This window comes from Prionailurus viverrinus, chromosome B3 (assembly GCF_022837055.1).
Source record: "Prionailurus viverrinus isolate Anna chromosome B3, UM_Priviv_1.0, whole genome shotgun sequence".
Taxonomy (NCBI): Eukaryota; Metazoa; Chordata; class Mammalia; order Carnivora; family Felidae; genus Prionailurus; species Prionailurus viverrinus.
Window position 1 is genome coordinate 45,254,376 of NC_062566.1, and position 21,717 is coordinate 45,276,092.

At 34.3% G+C, this 21,717-nt stretch overlaps 1 protein-coding gene across 1 annotated transcript in view; it reads right to left on the reverse strand.

Annotated features, from left to right (window-relative positions):
• Window positions 1-964: 964 nt before the first annotated feature.
• UNC13C (unc-13 homolog C) overlaps window positions 965-21,717 on the reverse strand; it is a 606,187-nt gene continuing 585,434 nt past the window's right edge. Inside the window, exons 34-36 of the mRNA XM_047864534.1 lie at window positions 8,228-8,320; window positions 5,922-6,081; window positions 965-2,794 (exon numbers count right to left, since the gene is read on the reverse strand). Of these exons, the coding sequence (XP_047720490.1) occupies window positions 2,509-2,794; window positions 5,922-6,081; window positions 8,228-8,320 (539 nt within the window). The 3' untranslated portion in view covers window positions 965-2,508. The remainder of the gene's footprint in view (window positions 2,795-5,921; window positions 6,082-8,227; window positions 8,321-21,717) is intronic.

Sequence of the window (21,717 nt, forward strand, 5' to 3'; positions counted from 1 at the left end):
TGATGAATTAGAGTAGGTAGTGATGGGGACATCTGATTACTTAAATGATCATTCATCAGAACTCCTTTAAATAGTAAGTGCTCTGTTACGGTTTTAAGTACTTCATTTTGGCCAAATTTGATTTTCATGTCTTTCTTTAAGAACTTCTAATGTGAAGTTTAACTGTAGATGACTAACAGAGCTTTGTCTCTTATCTACAATAAGAAAAATAAATTGCCACACATTTTAATGGATCCTACAGTTGACAGTGGTCGCTAAGAACTTCAGTGTTTTTGGGTACGTAAACACAACAGGCTTGGTGTTTTGGGAGAAACAACAAAGCCTGCAGAATTTAGAACTATTTCTAAATTACTACCTGTACTTTGTGTATTAATAAATAGACTCAATTCACAATGTCACCATTAGCATTTGATATATATGTATATATTTTTAAAAGACAGAATGAATAGGTTCAATTAAACAAATACTAGGAAAAAATAATAAGCTCATAATTTTTTAAAGTGATCCATACGAACTCAGACTGCCATTTCTTCAGGAGTATCGTGCTTTATAACAGTGCACTCCTGAAAAGCTCAGGTCACTGTTCTGTAAAATCACTGTAAGATAAATCTAGAATTAATCATTCAAAATAATAAAACAGTTTATAATAAGTTTTTAAGAATGTGGCTTGTTTTTATGTTGGATGTTGTATTCTCCTCATGGGACTTAACAATATTCGGAGACACGGAGGTAGATAGATACCTAAGTTTTTCCTTATTTTCAGTGTCATGATCTTGTAATATGTAGCTGTTTCCATGAATACAACTCCTGGAAAAAGTTTCTCAAATTTTAATGAGAGAGTAGAACCATATAATGTGAAAAGTGTTATGTTATATCCAGTAAAAAGGGTCTGGGGTTTTTCTTCCTAAGGAATGAAATTATGCTGTATAAATGAAATAAAAAGACAGAAAATACAACAGTGTTGTGTGTGTTCAATAAACATCCATTTATTAATGCATATGCCAGAGGATAGTATTGTACTATGCGTTTGAAGAAGTCATTAACAAAGCAATTGCCTAACAATTTAACATGAAATAGTGGATGTCTCCCGTATGTGTTTTCACATCCAGTAACAGAATGGTTCTGAGAGTCATGATACTATTCATTTCTGTCCTTAGCATATCAGACCAGCTTATTCACAAAACACAATCATTATAACAGATTCTTGTTTCTGCATGTGTATGTTGTCCACTAACAGTTATGACCATGAGTACAATTACGAAGTACTGTTGTACAGCCAAGTATTTAGATACAGACTCTAAAAAGTCAAACCATAAAAACACAGAAAATGCAAATATTCATAAACTATTTCATAATGAAAATCCAATCTAGTTATTTTTTATGTACCAAGCTGTACTAAGTTGTTTTCTTATTGTATCTTATGCCTTTGTGCTCATAAATAACATAAATTACAAAATTATAAGCAATTTCTTCAGACCTTATTTTACATTTTTCATTAAATAGATGAAGACATGTATTTTTGCTCCAGTGCAATATATAGTAATGCTGCATTCAGTACAAATTGTTGACTAGTTTTAAAAAGAAAAAGCAATTAAATGATTATAGTGCTAAATAAATAAGGCGATAGTCATAACTGTCAGAGGGAAAACACTAACAGTATAGTTACTTACTATAGGTAATTTGAAGAAACAAACCTTCCATTGCATTTCTAAACCCTTAATCCAATGACTTTCTAAAGAATGAAATTTGGTAAAGCCAAGACATAGTGCTAGATGGCAAATGCATCAACTTACCTTTTTTACAAATGTGATGTGACCTTGGCAGTTTTAAAGAACAAAGTTTTGTCAATATATCAAACATTGTTAACAAACTCTATTTAGCATTGCTTTGTATAAGTTTGCTTTAATAGCATTTCTTCACAGTGATATTTCAGAAAGGTTGGAAACTGGTCAGCATAAAATATTTCCCACCTTTTCTATTTTAAGTTGTATGCAAAAATCATCACAATAGATCTGCAACTATAAAATTACAAACACTTTCTAGAAGTGACTGTATTTCTAGTTATGATAGAAAAAGTTCTTTGACGTCTACAATGAGGTAAGTCTAAATAAAAGAGAATGTGGGTAACAAATGCCTTCTGATCTATGGGCAATATAAGCTAATTTGAAAGACAATGGACAAACCAAAAACAAAACAAAACAAAACACCTAATTGTGTTTTAGTATGTTTAAAGGATGAGAACTGGTAATGAAATGAAACATTTTAAAAGATATGCTGGATATTTCACTTTACATCATAATTTTGGCACTTCATGGAACATTTATTTCCCAAAGACCAGAATTGGTATAAAAAGTTCAGCAAGTTTTCCACATACATTGTGGACACTGAGTACTGGCAAACACTGAAACAGAGTGAACTATTAAACATTCCCATGTATTTGCACATGCATGCAGTAGTCAAACAGTTATAGTTTATGAATTCTTGAAGATGATATCTTGCAGTATTTGTTTAAGCAGTCTCTTCAGCAGATCTGGTTTCAGATTTCAGTCTTACAAATTCTTTAGCCACGTCATCGTTGGTCCTCTGAGAGAGTATTCTAAGGATAGTCAAACCAGTTTCATCCAGGGAGACATTTTTCAGAAGGGGATACCATGCCCCGTAGCTTCCTTTTTCTGCTATGTTCTGTAGCCGAATTACCGTCATTCCGATAATTCTGTCTTCTCGGGCAAAGCAGTAATCTTTAACTGATAGATGAAGTTCATAAGCCCCTGGCCGGTTTTCATTACCTAGAATGCTATGTGGATTAAAAAAGAGAATTGTGAGCAAAAATTTTACTTCACCTAGGGATCAATAAGGTTCTAAAATATTGTTGAAAATTTTATACATTCCTCAGAATACTATTTGGCAAATAGAGTATCATGGTATTTTAATTCTGATGTAAATATCATTTACATTTTATGTAGATTGTTTTTACATAGATGTTACTTAGCAGTCTAATTTAAAAATTTCTTTCCCTAGATAAAAATAGGAAGTCAGTATGAATATACTTTACTATCTTGATATTGAACATATTAATATAAACTTTAATTAAAATCTGTTATACTTAATTCTTGGAGGCATGGTCTTCTCACTGATAGAGGGGTAGGATGGGGTTACTAGGGGGCTTGGCCAAGGTAAAGGGTAGTTCTTGCAAGAATTTCTATGCCATTTCAACATGAGTTATATTTTCTTTTCTTTACCTCAGGCTCCTGGATATACTATTATATCTAGGAGCCTTTCCTCTGGGGAATAAACAACACAGACTATCAAGCTAACACAGACAACAAGATTATTCACAAGATGCCAAATTAGATACAAATCTCCAGAGTAAATCAGTTCCAGTGGAGCGTGATGCTTCAATGCCAGTTCTTTCTGATGGCAACAGTTAGACACCTGTCAAGTGTGGGGCTGAGGGTGTCCTCCACTAATAACAACTTGGCAGTGCAGAACTGAACATAATGAAGAAGGCTGAGAGGTAATACACTGAGAATAATCCTCCCCTGCCCCTATTTTACTTCATTCTAAGATATCCTTGACTTTCTAATGAATGCACATCTGTTCCTCAGCAGTAGAAGCTTCCAAATCCCTTCCTTTTCTAGGTGACTTTTTTTAGATCAAACATTTGCAGAGTCAAACTTTTGTTTCTTGGCAACACTGATAACTGAAGTGTGTACGTACTTTAGACACAACCGAAATAATGTGAAAGAAACTGGAAGCCTGATGAGTAAGTATAGAAGTGCAGAATATGATAGGAACCAGATCTTCTGAAGAATTAAAATGTATCATAATGCTGTCTTTTTCCCGGAATCATGGTCTTGGTACCCCACAGTGTTATATCTGAATGTTGTGTGATTCAAGTAATTCCTAGAAACTTCATTTAATCAAAATTTGCATATAATTTGGAGAGATAGATATGTGGAATCTTGTGAGCTGGTTTATTAGGAAGTATTATGGATATGATTAATCTATTAGAGCCATTTTAATAGATGTGGTAGGTTAGCTAAGTTTAATGAGTGGTAACAGAGTTTAGTATTCAGAATTCAGTGTGCTGAAAAGTCTCTGGGAAACTAAGAATGTGAAACAAACAAGCAAAGAGGACCAAACCAGTGAGAAAGTATTTCGGTAAGCATGTGTGCATGTGTATGTAAACCGCAAGGTTTGGTGCGGTGTCCTCTCTTTGATTGTAGCTCAGCTCATCTAGATTCATACAATTACATCTACATGCAGATGATTCTCAAGTTGTATCCAACAATATATGTGATACCTCTTCTGGAATGTACTACAGGCATTTCCAAATTAGTAGACTTAAAACAGTACTTGATCTCCTCATCTCTTGTCCCGATTCCCTCATCTCAGTAAATCACTGTCTATCCACTGCTTATGCAAAAAACCTAGAGGTCATCTTTGATTTCATTCAGTGCCAGATACTTGCATTTGCCTCAACTGGATATATTTTTCATCCTTCTCGTTGTACTTTGCAATAGAATGCTGACCCGTAAGGATTATATCAATGAAGTTTCTTCATACTGAGGCTTCTAGTTGGTTTTGGCCACAAGGGAGGCACTTCAGGAAATCAGAAGTAATGATGAGAATAAGGTCAGAGTCTATTTCCCTGGCTCCTTTTGTTTGATGCTGCCTCTAGGATACTGTCCATCCCTAGAAGGCCATTACTCTTTTTGAGGTGGCTGATGACATAGGAAATTTTTGTTTTCCCAGTTTTAGTAACCAGTCTTCCTCTCCTTCACGTACAGTAGGGGGAATAACCTGGCCACTCCTGGCCTCAGATTACATCACTATTGCTTATAGTCCTTCCATTCTCATATCCTAGTAAATTCCTTTGTAATAAGGCTATCTTGAATTATCCTAAATTAAATGTTTTCAGGAACCTAATCATAATTCTTTCTTTCATGTGCTACCTCGAGTTGACTGGAAGTTCTATAGATTCTACTTCCAGTACATACCTAGAATCTTTCCTCTTCTTTCCATCTCTCTACTATTTACTTCCACTTTCCTACTACCATCTGGTGAGTCAGTATTACCTCTTGCCAGAACTACTGCAATAGACTTCGAACTTCTCTTCACATGTTTGGTCTTGTTTCCCTATAACTATTATTTTTATACAGCAAACAGAATAATCATTTAAAGATATAAATGAAATCGTTCATTTTCTTATCTGAAAATTCTTCAAGGCCTCCTATTAAACTTGCAATGTAATCTAGTCTTCTTTACCCTGACTGCAAAGTCCTGTGTCCCTGTACTCTGGTCAAGTCTTCAAACTCATTTCATCTCATTCCCTTGCCTACCATATACTATTTCTTAAATACGCCAGGTGTGCTCCCACCTTAGTCTCTGCACTAGCAATTGTGTTTGGCCTGAGATGTTCTCAACCCACATCCTTGCATGACTGGTTCTTTCTTTTTCCCCCTACAAGTTTTAATTTAAACACCACAGGCTCAGAGGGGCTTTTGCAAACATCCAATCTAAGCACCCAATCAACCAATCTATTACATCAGCCTGTTTCAATACTCTATGTAGTAGTCACTATCAAGTGATAACTTTTTATTTGTGATTTGTTTACCATGTGTTCCTCACTTCTAGAGAGTAACTTCCATGAGAACAGAGACCTCCTGTTATATATACCAAACTCCTAGAATTTGGCCTGATGCATGGTAGACACTGAACAGCTGTTGAGCAGTGGGAGGAAAGTAAAATCATAGCTGTCTTAATTTGCCAGGGATGAGAGATCAACAGGAATACTTAAAACTAAACGTTTTGCTTTCCTTAGCAAAGCCCAGTGCCATTCCCACCCTAAACCCCTCAATACGTTTAAGATGTACAATAGCTATTGCCTGGCTGAATAGATGAGTCGGGTGAGGACTTACAATTGAAATGTTTCATTGTACTTGGGTGACCATGTGTTGCTTTTTGTCTTTGTGCCTTGTTTTCTCTTCTTATCTCCAAGATTGGGTCCCAGTATACAAACTTCCACAAAGGGCCTGAACATTGCAGTGGTCTGCCAGTTAAGATCATTAATAGCAATCACTAAAAACCAAAAGAGGAAAGGAATATTAAATGTTAGCAAACAAATGTGTGGAATCTTAGCCTCCCCTTTGGTCCTCAGAGTAAACTTTTAAAAAAAATGATGTATCAAACCATAACTTGAACTTGATAGTGCCCTTACTCCATTGATAAGAAAATATCCTTGAAGAACAAACAATTTACTCTCTGGAATGTACCTGATTTAGCTTTAAGCTCTAAGTTGTGTGGCATTGGTATGGTAAAAAGTTAGTTGTAATTCAAATGTCATTTGTTACTACTGAAATGTTATCATTCCTCTCAGTTAATTAAGCTCTATTGGTTAAGTAAAAATGTGATGTTTTTCATATGAAAAATGAAGACATGTTCATGAACTACCTAGAAAATATACAGAAAATAAAAAATAGTTTAAGATAAAGTCTATAATTTTATCAGTAAATGACTTAATACATTGGTACGTATACTTTCAGTATTTAATTACTTTATATACAGAATGGGATCAATGTAATATAGTCATATATATATGTGTGTGTGTGTGTGTGTATATATATATATGTATACATATATATTATAATATTTTATAATTTATATATTCATGTAATACATATATATATTTAAAGTCTATCATGGATAGCTTTCTCATTAATTATATATGTTCCAGTTAACTATATGGATATTCCATTCTGTATTTAACCAGTCACCTATTGTAAATGTTATGGCTGTTTCCTAATTTCAGGCATCATAATTCTTCAGTGTAGATTCTCATACGTATACTTTTGTTCATCCTTTGAAAATCTTTTTAAAAAGTATATTATAATTAAAATAGTTAAGTAGAAGTTTCATAAAACTTTGGGCATTTGATAAATAGACTCAAAATATTTTTGAAAAATATTTAAAGACTGACATGTGTAGGTAGGCATTCCCACTTACCAATACCGTACATAATCTTTTATAGACTATAGCAGTGTTACTTTTATAATGCAAACATACACTAGGTAATGCAGTTTTAAATGTGTTAGAAGGACATGGTTCTTAGTAAGGTGGATAATGTGACTAAGTCTATAATGATATAAAATAGAGAATATGGTTCTATTGAGCAAAATATTAACCATTAAATTTCACCTTAAAAATGACCCAGCGTTCAGATTGTATTTTTGCAGTGTAAAACCAAGACTGAACTAGTCATTAAAAAAAACAAAAAAAAACAGTTTTGGAAATCACGTAGAAAAAGAAGTAAATAGGTAAGTAATGTGAATAGTAATGATAAGGGAGCTTGAGGAAAGCTGAGGGCAAAGGGCAGGCTAACAGAACCCCTTCCCCAGGTGGGACACATATGACATTCCTGGACACTCCCAGCTACACCAAAACAAGAAAGGACATAAACAAACAAACAAACAATCCAAAACAAAAAAAACCCCACAAATGGTTATACTGATGGGCATCTCCACCAGTTAACCAGAAAAATGCAATCCCATCAATAGCCCCAAGTCTAGGAACTCCCTACTGTCTTAATGTTAATGCCTTGCTAGAGGGAAAAACAACCTTAGCTTGACAATAGCCAGGCCTGCAATAAGTCTTTAGCATGTGAAAGTCTCTTTGGAAACTCCTACTTGACTTTATCTCCCCCAACTCCATAAAAAGATCACCCCCACACTTGCAGTGCAGCTCTTTCTGCCCATAGGCCCTGTCCTTGTGCTTTAATAAAATCACCTTTTTACACCAAAGACCTCTTCAAGAATTCTTTCTTGGTCTTTGCCTCTGGACCCCACAAACCCTCATCTCCCCAAAACCTCATCAGTAAGCATAAACTGACCTAACATATAAAATTTCACAGGTTAAAAAGCCAACCATAGCAGCAATCTTCAATGTATATTCTAGCATCAACTAGAGACAATGTTCAATGTATATAGTTTTGGCATGTAATCAACAGTATATTTAAACCATTTAGATATTTCAGATAATATAGGCTAAATATCTGTGCCATTGATTTTTTTCAGTTTTAGATCAAAAGTTCTGGTTTCAGGAAAAAATTGTGAGCATGTCCTAAAATCATTAAATATTTTTAAAAATAAATCTCAGAAAAAATTGTATTTTTTATATTATTACAAAGGTTAAAACCTACTAGACTGATGTATCTGGACTCAATATATACCTTTTACAGTGACTTTATGCTCTCCAGTTCCTGGGGTAGTGGTAATGTCCACATGAACAGAAATCTGACCCACTGAATCTTTGGAGGGGCGACCTGCAAACAAACAGATATTTACTGGCTTGAACTTTCAGGCTACTTTAATAATAGACATGCACATTTTCTGCATTAGGGACTTTAAAGTGTGTTCATGGAAATGAATGGTTCCTTTCATTAATAGCACATAATAGGTATTGATAAATGTTCACTAACTTGCTATGGAGATGTGAGGCTTTGGTATAATCATTTTGAGCCCACTGAGCTAAACTTTCATATGGTCCACAGATATCATAAGATACCTTGTTAGTATAGTAGTATTACTATTAAAAGAACTTGCAGTTGCCTTACTAAGCACTTAATTAAGCTCTGTTTGTTGCTTATGGACAAAGAGGTATTACTGCTTTTCATTCCTGTAAGAGCTTTTCTACAAAATGCCATGCCAAAGCACTGGGGCCACCAAGATGGCTTTGTAGAACACCTGCTTTCATGAAGTCCGAAGCAGTCCAGGAGAGACCAACCTATGAACACAGTGCTGCAATATAGTGTGATAAGTTCTATAATGTATATTTGCAAGGTCTATTCATGGAATAAAAACGCATAGTCTATCTCCCCTGGTAAAGGTTAGTGAAGGGTTAACCTGCTGTACTAGAAAGTGCCTGTGATTTGGTGTCAGATACATTTGAATTCAAATCATAATTATATCACTACTGATTCGCTGATCAGAATGTGACACTTTGTCCAGTCTGTTTTTTTATTTGTAAAAAAGGGATAATAACACCAACCTCTTAATATATACACATCTATTAACATGTGTGAACATACATATTTTTCCCCACAAATAGGAGCACATGTTCTATCCTTAGGATTACCCCTATTTTTTCACCTAAAACTATGTTATTAAGATGATTCCATTTCAGTATGTATAAAGCTATCCTTTGTTCTTTAATATACCCTCGGATATTACAACACTAACTATGATGTAATTGTTCAATGAGTACTTGCATGAAAATAAATCACTGAAAGGTTTACAAATAATTAAAACATTAAAATATTTAAAACATTTAAAATAATGTTTGACCTTTATTCCATTATATGAATATATCATAATTTAGTGAAACATAATTTGGTTTCCAATCTTTTGCTATTACAACCAAACTATAAAGAATACTTATTATTCATAAGTTTATATGTCTTCTTTGGGAAAATGTCTATTCATATCCTCTCATTTTTTAATTGGATTATTATTACCTTTTGGTATTGAGTTGTGTAAGTTCTTTATATATTTTGGGTACTAACCCTTTATCAGCTATGACATTTGCAAATATCTTCTCCCATTTACTAGCTTGCTCTTGCGTTTTGTTGATTGTTTCCTTCACTCTGAAGAAATTTTTATTAAGGTGTAGTCCTGATAGTTTATTTTGGCTTTCTTTCCCTTGCCCCAGGAGACATATTTGGAAAAATGTTAATAGAGTCAACATCAGAGCAATTACTGCCTGTGCTGTCTTCTAGGATGTTTACAGTTTCGGCTCACACATTTAGGTCTTTAATCCATTTTGAGTTTACTTTTGTATATTGTATAAGAAAGTGGTCTCATTTCATTCTTTTGCATGTAGCTGTCCAGTGTTTCCAACACCATTTGTTGAAGTAATTGTCTTTTTCCCATTGGATATTCTTTCTGCTTTGCAAAGATTGACCATATAGCTGTGGTTTATTTCTGGGTTTTCTATTCTTTTCCATTGATCTATGTGTTTATTTTTGTTCTAGTGCCATACTGTTAAGATGACTATAGCTTTGTAGTATATCTTGAAATCTGGGATTATGATGCCTCCAGTTTTGTTCTTCTTTTTCAAGATTGTTTTGGCTATTCAGGGTCTTTTGTGATTCCATATACATTTTAGGATTATTCTAGTTCTGTGAAAAATGCTGTTGGTATTTTGATGGAGATTGCATTAAATCGTTAGATTGCTTTGTGTAGTATGCATATAATACTTGTTCTTCCAATCCATGAACTATCCCATAGAGATCTTAACAATTTATCCTCTCATATGCAATATATGAGATTAACAGAATCTTAACTTTTTGTAAAAATAAATGGCTAATGACCAAAGCTGGAAATAAAAGTTCTAAGAGACTTCCAATTTCTACCTTCAGAGAATCACTTTCAGGCCAGAACCTCTCAACAGGACCTGCTAAGAGCTAGTTCACCACAAGGACTTCACTCCCTGCCCCCGCCCATCCCATTCCTCTGATAATAAAAGGATTGAAACAAAGAAAGGGAGGGGAGGATAAGAAATGCTTTCTTTACCTGGTAAAGGGAAGAAAACTCCAAGACAAATACTCCTAAACCTAGGAAGTGCTAGGAAGCTGGTCATTTCATTTTTGAATAAGTGGTTTCCTTAGCAGACAGTATGACCTGACCAAAATGGGGGGACACCCAGCCACAGAGTGTGCCAGGACTATCTCTTTAAATTCACGGTTCCATGATAATGTTAAAAGTAGATGTGCTTGTCAACTTTCATTTGACTCTCCAAATTTATTTTCCACCCTTCTCCACACTGCCCTCTGCCTTCTGCCCTCAGAGGCTGACAATTTCACTGATGTCTCTACACTCTAGTGTCTATTTGGGTCTGGCCAATGGGAAGTGCTGGCAAGACATGAAAAGGAGGGAAGAGAGTTCAGGTATTTTTTTCTTTAGTCTCCTTCCTGTGGGTTCACCTTGTGCTGGCAAAATCCCACAACCAAATATCACAGTTCCCCTCCATCTGCTCGCACTATGTGACAATATTTTTCCTGGTTCTAGCTGCTGCTTCCTCTCTTGTTACTGTTAATGCAAGGAGTAGTTCAATAGTTCACTATTCCTTTTGGTTTCTTTATATCCCTTGCCCATACCTTTCTACATACTTTCTTTATTAAATCCTTTCCAAAAAATCTCAGTTAACCTCAGTCCCTCAGTTCCTGCTGGGACTTTGGTTAACAGAGTTAACGTTTTTGATTTGCTCATAATTTAAATGAAAATGCTTCTGGTATTTTCCCAATAGTTTGTTTTGTGGAACAATGAGACAGTCTTTGGGAGGAGGAGTAGAGCTTAAAATAAAGACACTACTTAACCACTATTATTGTTATGGATTTTACAAGGGAGAAAATCCTGAAGGAGGGTCCTGAAGGCTGAGTTGAAATTCATCTTTTAGACAAAGGGGCTAAAGGAGATAGCATGAGCACACATGTGGAAGTCTCTTAAGTTTTTGGCCATGAGTGGCACAATCAGATTTATTTTTAGAAATAATTCTTCTCATTTGAGTAAAAGATGGATCATTCTCATCACTACAGTCTCTTGTGGAAAGACTCACGCCTACCTCTCACTGTACCATGTATCGAGTCCTAAAAACCCAGTGCTTTCCTAGGATGCTTTTTTGTTTAAATTTATTTTGAGAGAGAGAGACTACATGTGAGCAGGGGAGGGGGAGAGAGAGGGAGAGAATCCCAAGCAGGTCCTGCACTGTCAGTGCAGAATGCCATGTGGGGTTTGAACTTACAAACCATTAAGATCATGACCTGAGCTGAAATCAAGAGTCAGACGCTTAGCTGAGCTACCCAGGCACCCCTCCTAGGATGCTTATGATGATCTTTTAGTTAATCTGTGTTGTTGGTCCATGCTGTTCTCATGAGCCTAATTCTTGAAAACTTTCTTCATGTTTTCACCAAGACAAACCACATGTTGGGAATACCCTTTATCCATTATCTTATGAAGCCCTGTCCAAACACCTCTACTACAAAAATATTTTCATTTTTTGTCCTATAAATAATCTGCAATTGTGATTTCCTCAAATACTATAAAATCCTGGGCAATGGAATCAGACTGCTTTGATTATGAAGATGCTCTCAGTCACTGAGATCACACTTAATTAAAATTCCATGGACTTTCATTTTCTTATTTTTAAAGCAGGGATAAAACCACTTACCTGGCAGCATTGTGGTGAGGTTAAAAATGGATAATTAAAAAATGTATATAGACTATATTGAGTCTTGCATTTAACAGCTGCTAGTAAATGGTTTCAAGTTTATTATGATAATAACTCAATTCTTAATAAGAGAATATTTCAAAGTTGTTAAATTCCTTGAAGATTCATGCATAATGCCCACATACAAAAATTATGGAAAAAAATCCATGGATATTATGATTATCTAGATCAAGGACTCTAAGTAAAGAACTCCAGAGTGATGGACGTTCTGCCCAAAAACTTTGGAATTCTCCTTTCTTCACTAAGACTTTCTGGGTTGAATAGAATAGAGATAGCAGATATGTAGAGCCCTCAAATGTCTAATAGGGAAAACTCCCTCTTTATAATGTGAAATGTTTTATTAACCGAGAATCTGGTGAAATGAGTTTTCTTGATTAATAAAAATTTTTTGTCTGTTTTTTTCACTATTGTTGAAATCACAGTCAATGAGAAAAGGCCTCTGAGCAACATGGAAAATTCATCCAAATTGCATATTTGCCTCTTGTTTCACTAAGGAGCAGAGCCCGATCAGTGTCTGGGTTTGTGGTTAAAACTTTTACGGATCATCTTCTATGTATTCTATGAGCAGTGATGCAGCAGTGGCTGGTTTCTTCCCACAGTAAACATCATGAAATGATGGTCAGGCAAGTTACTGATTTAATGTATTTGTAAGTGCAAAAGCCTTCCCTCAAAGCATTCAACAGGAGGTGTCATTTCTTCGTCTGAGTTTCTAATCACCAAGTAATTTAAAGTCTTTAATTGTGTTGTTATAGAATTTGAGAGATTTCTATGGTAGAAAATAGAAAATTCTAGCAAGGAAACTGGGTTTCTGTCTGCTGTCCTTATTTGGAGGAACATTTTTATACTCTTTTAAAACAACAGCTTAAGAAACTTGCCTCAAACCTCTTAAAAGGTACTGTTTAAATGCACAGATACAAGTTATCCCCTTTTACAAACTGCTTTTCTTCAGTCTTCTTGTACATGCTGTGTGTGTGTGTGTGTGTGTGTGTGTGTGTGTGTGTGTGTGTTTCCTAAGGAGATAGGGACAGTTGCATTGGGAAGAAAAATAATAATAAAAATCATAATTATATACTCAGCAGTACCTGAACACTTCTGTGAAACTGCCTGGGTGGAAACATTTACTAAACTCTAAAAATACACATTTCCTTTTCTTACACAAAATGTGAAATTTACTGCTCAGTTAAGTCAAACATAGGCATGAAAAATACAAGTGTCACATTAGTGTCACAGCCCTAAACAAATGGAATTAGGAAGGAACTAGTTTAAAAGGGTTTTTCATTATTGCCATTATTGCTTTAATAGTTATGCTATTCACGATTGTCACTTTAGGACTCCAGGTCCTGCATCCATGGCCAGGTGTTGATACCACTTCCTAGCAACCAGGTTATACCTGGTAATGTAGTTAATTATGCAGATTTTTTCCTTCCTAACTACATTCCATAGGGGCAGGAAACCTCTATGAATAATTCATACCTTTTATCTCCAATTATATAATAAATTTATGGTATTCTTTTGATAGGTAATAATGACCAATTCCTTGATTAAATGTGCAAGCAGTCCTCACTTTGCAGTGTGATATGCCCAGATTTCATTTCCCAGGGTTTAATTAAATAACCTCCCTCCCCCAACAAGCAGGTTCAGATTTCAGCTACCATGGTATAGAAAATGTGTATCACTGCATAAGGAACAAATATTCTTGCTAGTATTTTAGTCCACAAATCACAACATAAATAACAGATCTGTCATCAGTAATCAACTACGTTGCTTCTTTCAAAGTCTGGTAGTGTTGATCTGTTCAGTTTACACACAGCAAGGGGTGTAGGTGTGTTGCTGCCTTGATTCCCAGTGATAAACCCATGTCATATTTTCAAACATGGATGATCAAAAGAGGGAATCGGTCAGCAAAGATGAAAGTGCAGCAAAGAAAGAAAAAGTGGTAACACTGGAGTGGAATTTGCATAGAAGGTAAACGAGTTAGTTGACAAGATTACAGAGCTTGGGAATGTTGACACTACCACCAATGGGGAGACTAGAGAAGCAGCTGGGAACTCAGTGAAAGTGAACTTAATGACATAAATGAACAAGGAGATGAAGATGTCCTGGTGGAAGTGACACTAGAGGAAAAACTTCATATTAAAGGAACTCTGGGATGTTATGACATTGCAAGTAAAAAGGATAAATTATCAGTAATGGATCCGGATTTGGAAGGAGGAGGACATTCCACCGAGGCACGTGGTGAAAAGAAACTAGTTCTCACTAGTCTTCATAAGACTAGTGAGATTTATTCAAACTAGTCTTGATAAGATCTTAAAAAGAAATAAAACACTTTAATTCTCAATGTTTCTAGTATTTCCAATTACAGTGTATTAAGTGTTTTACTATTCATCTTCCTATACATTTATAACTGACAGTAAAAGGTTTTGTGTCTTTTGACAAAATGTTTTCAGAAGTCATGAATAAATCCCAATCTTCCCTATTAATTAGCAAAATTGCTTTGCAAAGTTGCAGTTTGCTCAGTAAAGTGGGGACTGTGTACATATGGTTGAATTGATTCATTTAATACTTTTGCAGGTGCTGAAACTATAGAAGTTGCTTACTTAAGTGAGATGTAAGTTACATGTGTGTTATACTTTGCAATACACTTTTCCTCCCATCTGGCAGGTTTGGTTTGCTATAGCCTTGAATCTGATTGTCTAGCATTTGTACTCAGTGAAGTCTGTTGATTGCCTATCCCAGGATAAAAGAAAGGAATTAAACAAAAGCATTTTCAAGTTGAAGAAAATATATATTGATCAGGCAGTTATTTCTCAAAGAGGGAAAGGCAGCATATAAGAGACCGCATTTCCCATGGAATGGAATATAAAAATCACCTAATATGGTGGCTTTTATTCATTTACTTAACAATTTTTATGAGCACTGAATGAGAATTTAAATACAGGCTATGCCTGTTACATAATCCTGACTATTCAAAATCCATAGGAATTAGACAATTGTGTCTCAAACCAACACCTGGGCTTCTGAAATGTGTCCTTTGTCACCAACATTAGTAGGTCATGATTACCAAGCTTTCCACTTCAGGAATGAGTACAGCTTATGTGAATAAACATTGGCATGGTGGAGGATGAAAGAACTGCTTGCTTTATTTGAAGTCCTTTTTAGAAGAGCAGCTTTTGAGGATAAAAGATCCTAATTACTATCAGATTATGATATACCATTACAACTCTAAAAGAGGTAGCTTCTCATCCTCCATAGTTTTTGCATATTCTGGGAGGAATAAATAATACTGTAAACATTTAATAATGATTATTAATGTGATATTTTAAGTCGATAATTACCCCTACGTCCTCAATAAGCATCTTGTAAAATATTAGATGAAAAATATTATAGCTTCTCAAGTGACTCCTATATGTTAGCCAAACCGCCTAAGCCTCTCAGAGGCGGGTTGAATCTGTTCCCATGGATTTTGGGTGGAACTCTCAAAGGGGGAGGGGCATGAGGACTTCATGAGGGACAACCATTCTGGCAATGTCACAGTTGAATATCAGAGCTGGCAGTTTTGTGACTCCAGGTGGGAGAGTAGCCTACTCCCCTTAAGTTGTTAGACATCATCAAAGATGGTAAATAAAGATGGTAGATAAAAGATGGTAAATAAAACCTTTAGGATATGTTTTTTTAAAAAAAAAAAAGATGGGGGTTGAATAAACCAGGAAGTGGCTTATTGACTTGAACCTGTATCCTTCTCTTACCCCTTCTTGGGCTTTCCTCCTGTTTATTCCCTGTTCTTTGCTCATTAACTCCACAGTGTTTAATATGTATTTGACGAAGTTCATGGTAATTATAATGGGTAATTATAATGGTTATAATATATAGCCATTTATGTTTGGCAGACATTGTATTAAGTGCTTTAGGTATACGATCTTGCTTTGATATTAGATACAGGTAATGTATATATTTTACAGATAGTAAAACTGGGGCCTAGGTGTTCCTTGTCCAAATCACTAAATGGAAAAATTGGGATTTGATTTCAGATCTCTGGCTAATAGGGTACAGTACATCCCATGCTTATTAAATAGCTTCTTTTCTTCCCTCCCAGCTCTGTCACATCAAAAAGGAAACAGCAAACTCTGTCTTGGTGTTTTGTTTTGTTTTGTTTTGTTTTGTTTTGTTTTATGGCATTTAAAATCTTGCTGAACTAAAATGCAGTAAAGATGTGAAATAAAAGATAAACACCATACTACATAGATGGATAGCAAATGTGTATGTAAGATTATATGTTTTTATGTGATAGCATTTAGCTTGCATTGGTAACTTTTTATTTTAAACTCCCCAGTATTTTACCCATTAAACTTCATAGTAATCATTCAAATGTATATTTAAATTAATTTTGCTTCTTGGAACAATATGGTTTCTTAGATCTTTGTGCTTTATCTTTAAACTTATTACTGATCGAAACATATTCCTACTTTACTTCAGTGAGTTTCCGTAGCTAAAACATGCTGAAGTGTGTCGCTGTGAAATTCATCAGTGATTAATAAGTTTTGAAATAAGTGTCAAATCTTTGAATTAAGTCACTCTGCTAGCCGGGTAGCCTTTTAGAATTGTTTTGGAAAAAAAATTGTTTTGGAAAGTTTAGTTATTTGAACTTGAAATATTTTAGGACTGAGGGGCACCTGCGTAGATCAGTCACTTGAGCATCTGACTCTTGATTTCTGCTCAAAGCATGATCTCACAGTTCTTGGGATCGAGCCCCATGTCAGGCTCTGTGCTGAGTGTAGAGCCTGCTTGAGATTCTCTCTCTCCCTCTGCCCCTCCTCTCCTTGCTCGCATGCATGCTCTATCTCTTTCTCTCTAAAATAAAAAAAGATACATTTTGAGATTGAAAAATATGAACAGTTTTTAAAATAAAAGGATGTTAGATCTAAACAGAGCCTTAGGGACTATTTGATCTATGCACCCTAGCTGCAAATGTTGGATGTATCAGTGACCAAATAGTGCTGAGAAGTGGCTATTTATCTTACTGGTTTACCTGAATGTATTACCTGAATAGATCATTTTCTTTGAGAATGAATAAACATACAAAACTTAGTAAGGGGTTTCTGAAAAACAAAATCTATAGCATAAGAAAAGGGTAACAATACCTCAAGGACTCAAAGGAGAAAGCCTATCACTAGAAATGATGTTCCTGAAGAAACCAGAATAAAAAGTGGAGCCATAATAAAAAGTAAATTTTTGGAGCTAAAAGATTCTAAATTTTTAAACAATTCAGTTTGTTTCAGAAAAATAAAGCAAAAAGTAAAAAAAGGAGAAGAAAGGAGAAGACGAGTAAAAAGAAGAGGATAAAGAAAAGCGAGAGGAAGAAAGGAGGAAGAGGGGGTAAAGAAATATATCCAAGAAGAAATGGGAGAGAATTTCAGCTGGCCTTTATTTTTCCTCACAAAATAAAATTCAGAAGGAAATGGAACAATGCCTATAAAGTTATGAAGGAGTCTATGATCCTAGAATTTTAAATCTAGCCAAGTTGTTTCTCAGGTGTGAAAGAAACAAATTAATGTGCAAAAATTCAAGAGCTAAGAACCTTTTTTATATTTTATACATAGATACATATTTTTTCAGAGAAGACTGGAGAAGTTGTGTTGTATAAAGGATGGTAATGAGTATTGGTACCATTTAAATACAAGAATATATTTTATTGTAACTATCAGATGGATATCAAATAGATACATATCCCTTATTAGATTTGAATTTATGAGGGCAGGCATAGTCTTCTTAGTTTTATATTCTGAACGCCTATCTCTGTGCCTCACACAATGAAGCAGCTCCATAAAGGGATGAAAGAACAGAAGTTTGGATGACGTGTGAACAGGAGGCAGATGGTAAGAAGGGATGAACTGGGGGGGGGGGTGCCCGGGTGGATGAGTCGGTTGAGTGTTGGACTTTGGCTCAGGTTGTGATCTCAGGTTCTTGAGTTCAAGCCCACATCAGGCTGGCTCCCATCAGTAGGGAGCCCGTATCAGCAGGGAGCCCACTTCGGATCCTCTGTCCCCTTCTCTCTGTCCCTTTCCCACTTGTGCATGCTTTCTCTCTCTCTCTCTCTCTCTCTCTCAAAATTAAACGTTTGAAAAAAAAAAGGAATGAAGTCTTTAATGGCAATATAACTTTCAAAGGTTTGTCTCTTGGTTCTCATGTTGGAATATTGGGTGAGTCAGTGGTGAAATAATGAAATTATGGACATACTCAATGGAGATTTTCCTTATCAAACTAAATAGGTAGTGATCTATGCCTGGCTTCTACACAGAAGTACTCTCTTCTTGTAATGTAAGAGCTACAGAGAGGCAAGTTACCATCTTTCCAGGAAAACTGTGAATTCAAATAGTTAAAAACTATTGTGTGAACAGGCGATTATGAAGAATTTGCTTTGTAGCAGCTTAAAGATACTCATGGCAGTTTCTCAATTATAGAGATTTTGGGAGTTTTGGGTTGTGGGTATTAGCAATGGCACAGGTTCTATTTAATATTTTGTTAAAATGACACAACACTAGCAATAATGAAAGAAGAATAAAAAGATAAATCCTGGGGAGAAAAAAAAATTAAAATTATAGAGGAAGTCTACAAAACTAGATATGAAGTTCACCTGAAGTTTTTATACTATGTAAAGATTCATAAAAGGAAAAACAAGAAAATTATTAAATATAAGAAATAAGGAGAGAAACTTGATAATTAATTAAGAACCTCTCCCCACCTAGTCCCTCTGGGGAACTGCTTTCCTTGTTACAACAGCTGGAACACTAGGAAATGGCGATGGAGTTTTTACCCTTTTTATTTTATCACAGCACTTCTTTGATGTTGCAATACATTATTTATGTGCTTCTAGTCTGTCTTGCCTACCAAAATATAAGCTCTGTGAGGAAAAGATCTTTGCCACGGTCACAAATGTTTAGTGCCTGACACAATATGTAGGAGGTACTCAAAGTTTTTGCCAAATATACACAGTGACAAAATGTCAGAGAAAGGTTAAGAATAACACTTAAAGTAGAAGTTTGAGGGTTTGTGCCTTGCCTCAGACTCTGTGCTGACAGCTCAGAGCCTGGAGCCTGCTTCAGATTCTGTCTCCCTCTCTCTCTGCCCCTCCCCTGCTCTGTCTCTCGAAAATTAATAAATGTTAAAAAAAATTAAGAACTTATTCCTTAAATGTTTTATATTTTTATTGATCAATCCACAAATATTATGCATTTATAATTATATACATTAATAGGTTTAAAAATTTTTATAAATGGTGTTATCAGTATGATTCTACATCTTTATTTCAGTCAACATGGTTTCAGAGGTTTAATAGATGTTGCTATAGTTCACTCATTTTTAACTACTATGTCATTTTATGAATAGATCATTATTTATTCATACACTCCCCTATTAATGATTGTTTCCAATATTTTGCTATAGCAAATAGAGAATAAAATAGCAGCACCATTTCGATAGCCATTTTTTATTATGTCTCTTGTTGAGATTTTGATTGGCATTGCATTTAATTTATAGATTAATTTGGAAATTGGGACTTTGATGACTGTTGCACAGTACATTAGCACGGTACTTCTCTCCATTTATTCAGTTATGTATTTATGTACTACCTTGAATAAAATTAATATTTTACTGAATTTATTTGTAGGTATTTTATTGTCTTATTGCTATTTTAAATGTTTTTTTCCTTACTTCCTAATTGTCTATTAATTGTGCAAAGGAATGCTGTTGAGGTTTCATGTTGATTTTGTAAGCAGCAATGTTACTAAAACTTCTTATTCTAATAGTTTATAGATTTGCTTATGCCTCTAGGTAAATAATGTCTGCTTATAAGGCTTTTTTTTTCTTTTTCAATTCACTTTTTGAGTAGAGAAAGCATAGTCTCCCTAATTAATTTTATGTGTATGTAACCTTGAGATAAAAACCTAACATGGAGAGTATGTAAAGAGAACCCCACCAAACTAGTTTGTACATATAACTATAAAAATCTGAAAGAAATATTGATAAAATGCAACTCAGCAAGTACAGTTTATTTTAACTAGAAAAACTTTGTTCAAACTATAATCCTAATAAATATAACTGAAAATTATCTCATAAATTCTGAAGAAAAAAACAAAAAAACATTTGATAAATTTCACTGCCCATTCATGATAACAACTCTTACATAATTCAGATTTTGAGGATGGTTTCTAAATGTGATAAAGAATATTCATTTTAAAACAATAACCAGTATGATACCCACATGTTAATTATTAGAAATCTACTTTTAAATTGGTAGCAAAATAAGAATACAATGGTCTGAAAATTTATATGAAGGCGGTGATTTCAAAATAGAAAATACAGTGTGGCTCTTTGAAATGGCAACATTAATTTTTTTTGCGAAAATATGCTTATAAAAAAACCAATATAATTAAAAAATTATTTGCCTTGAATTTCTTTAATTAACTTGAGATATAAAAATCATAAGAAACAAGTAGTTATATGATTTTGGATGACTATATTATTATCAAAGCAGCAAAATAAATGTGTATGTGTGTATATGTCATAAATATATATCCTGAAATCTAATTAAAAATGTGATAAAACCATGGAATTTGTTTCAGGCATAAAAAGATAGCTATAAAGAAAAATATCTCTAACATTAAGATAAAATACATTAAGGATGTCACTTATTTGCATATTTAGTTACAGGTTTATTGCGATTCTAATTAGAATCCCAAAGGCTTAATTTTTTTTTTAACAGAATCCAAAGCCCATTTGGAAAATGCAATTCTAATAGAAACTAAGAACTTATTAAAAGCAGAACTTATTAAAGAGAAATATCATTTTATCACAACTTATTAAATGAATAGTAACTAAGAACATATGTAAAAAGAAAAATGAAAATTTATTATTATAAACTGTTAAAACATTTTATCAGGCAGCAGTAATTAAATTGGTCTAATTCTGGACTGTACATGGTCAGGGAGAAAGGATAAAAGGTCCAGAAACAGAATTCCAATATAACTAAGATATCAATGGCAAAAGGATCATTAGTAGGAAAGGGAAAGATTACTTAATAATTGGTGGAAGAATTGGCTACTATTGGGATAAAAAGTTTACATTCTCATCATATATCACATACTAAAGATAAATTCTGGTACATTAAAAAGTTAAAAAAATCAAACTAAAAGAAGAATATAATATAGACAAATTTTAATTTGATATTTGCATGTGGAAAGACTCCTGGGACTTAAAGAATAAATCACAAAGGAAAATACATTGAAAACATTTGTAGGCCAAAAAACATCTTCAGCAATTGATCAAGAAAATGTTGGCAGCAATATTATAGAGAGTTACTACCCTTAATTTGTAAAGCAATCATACAAATCGATAAACTCTAAGATGCCAGTAAATAAGTGAATATAGGTCATAACCAGA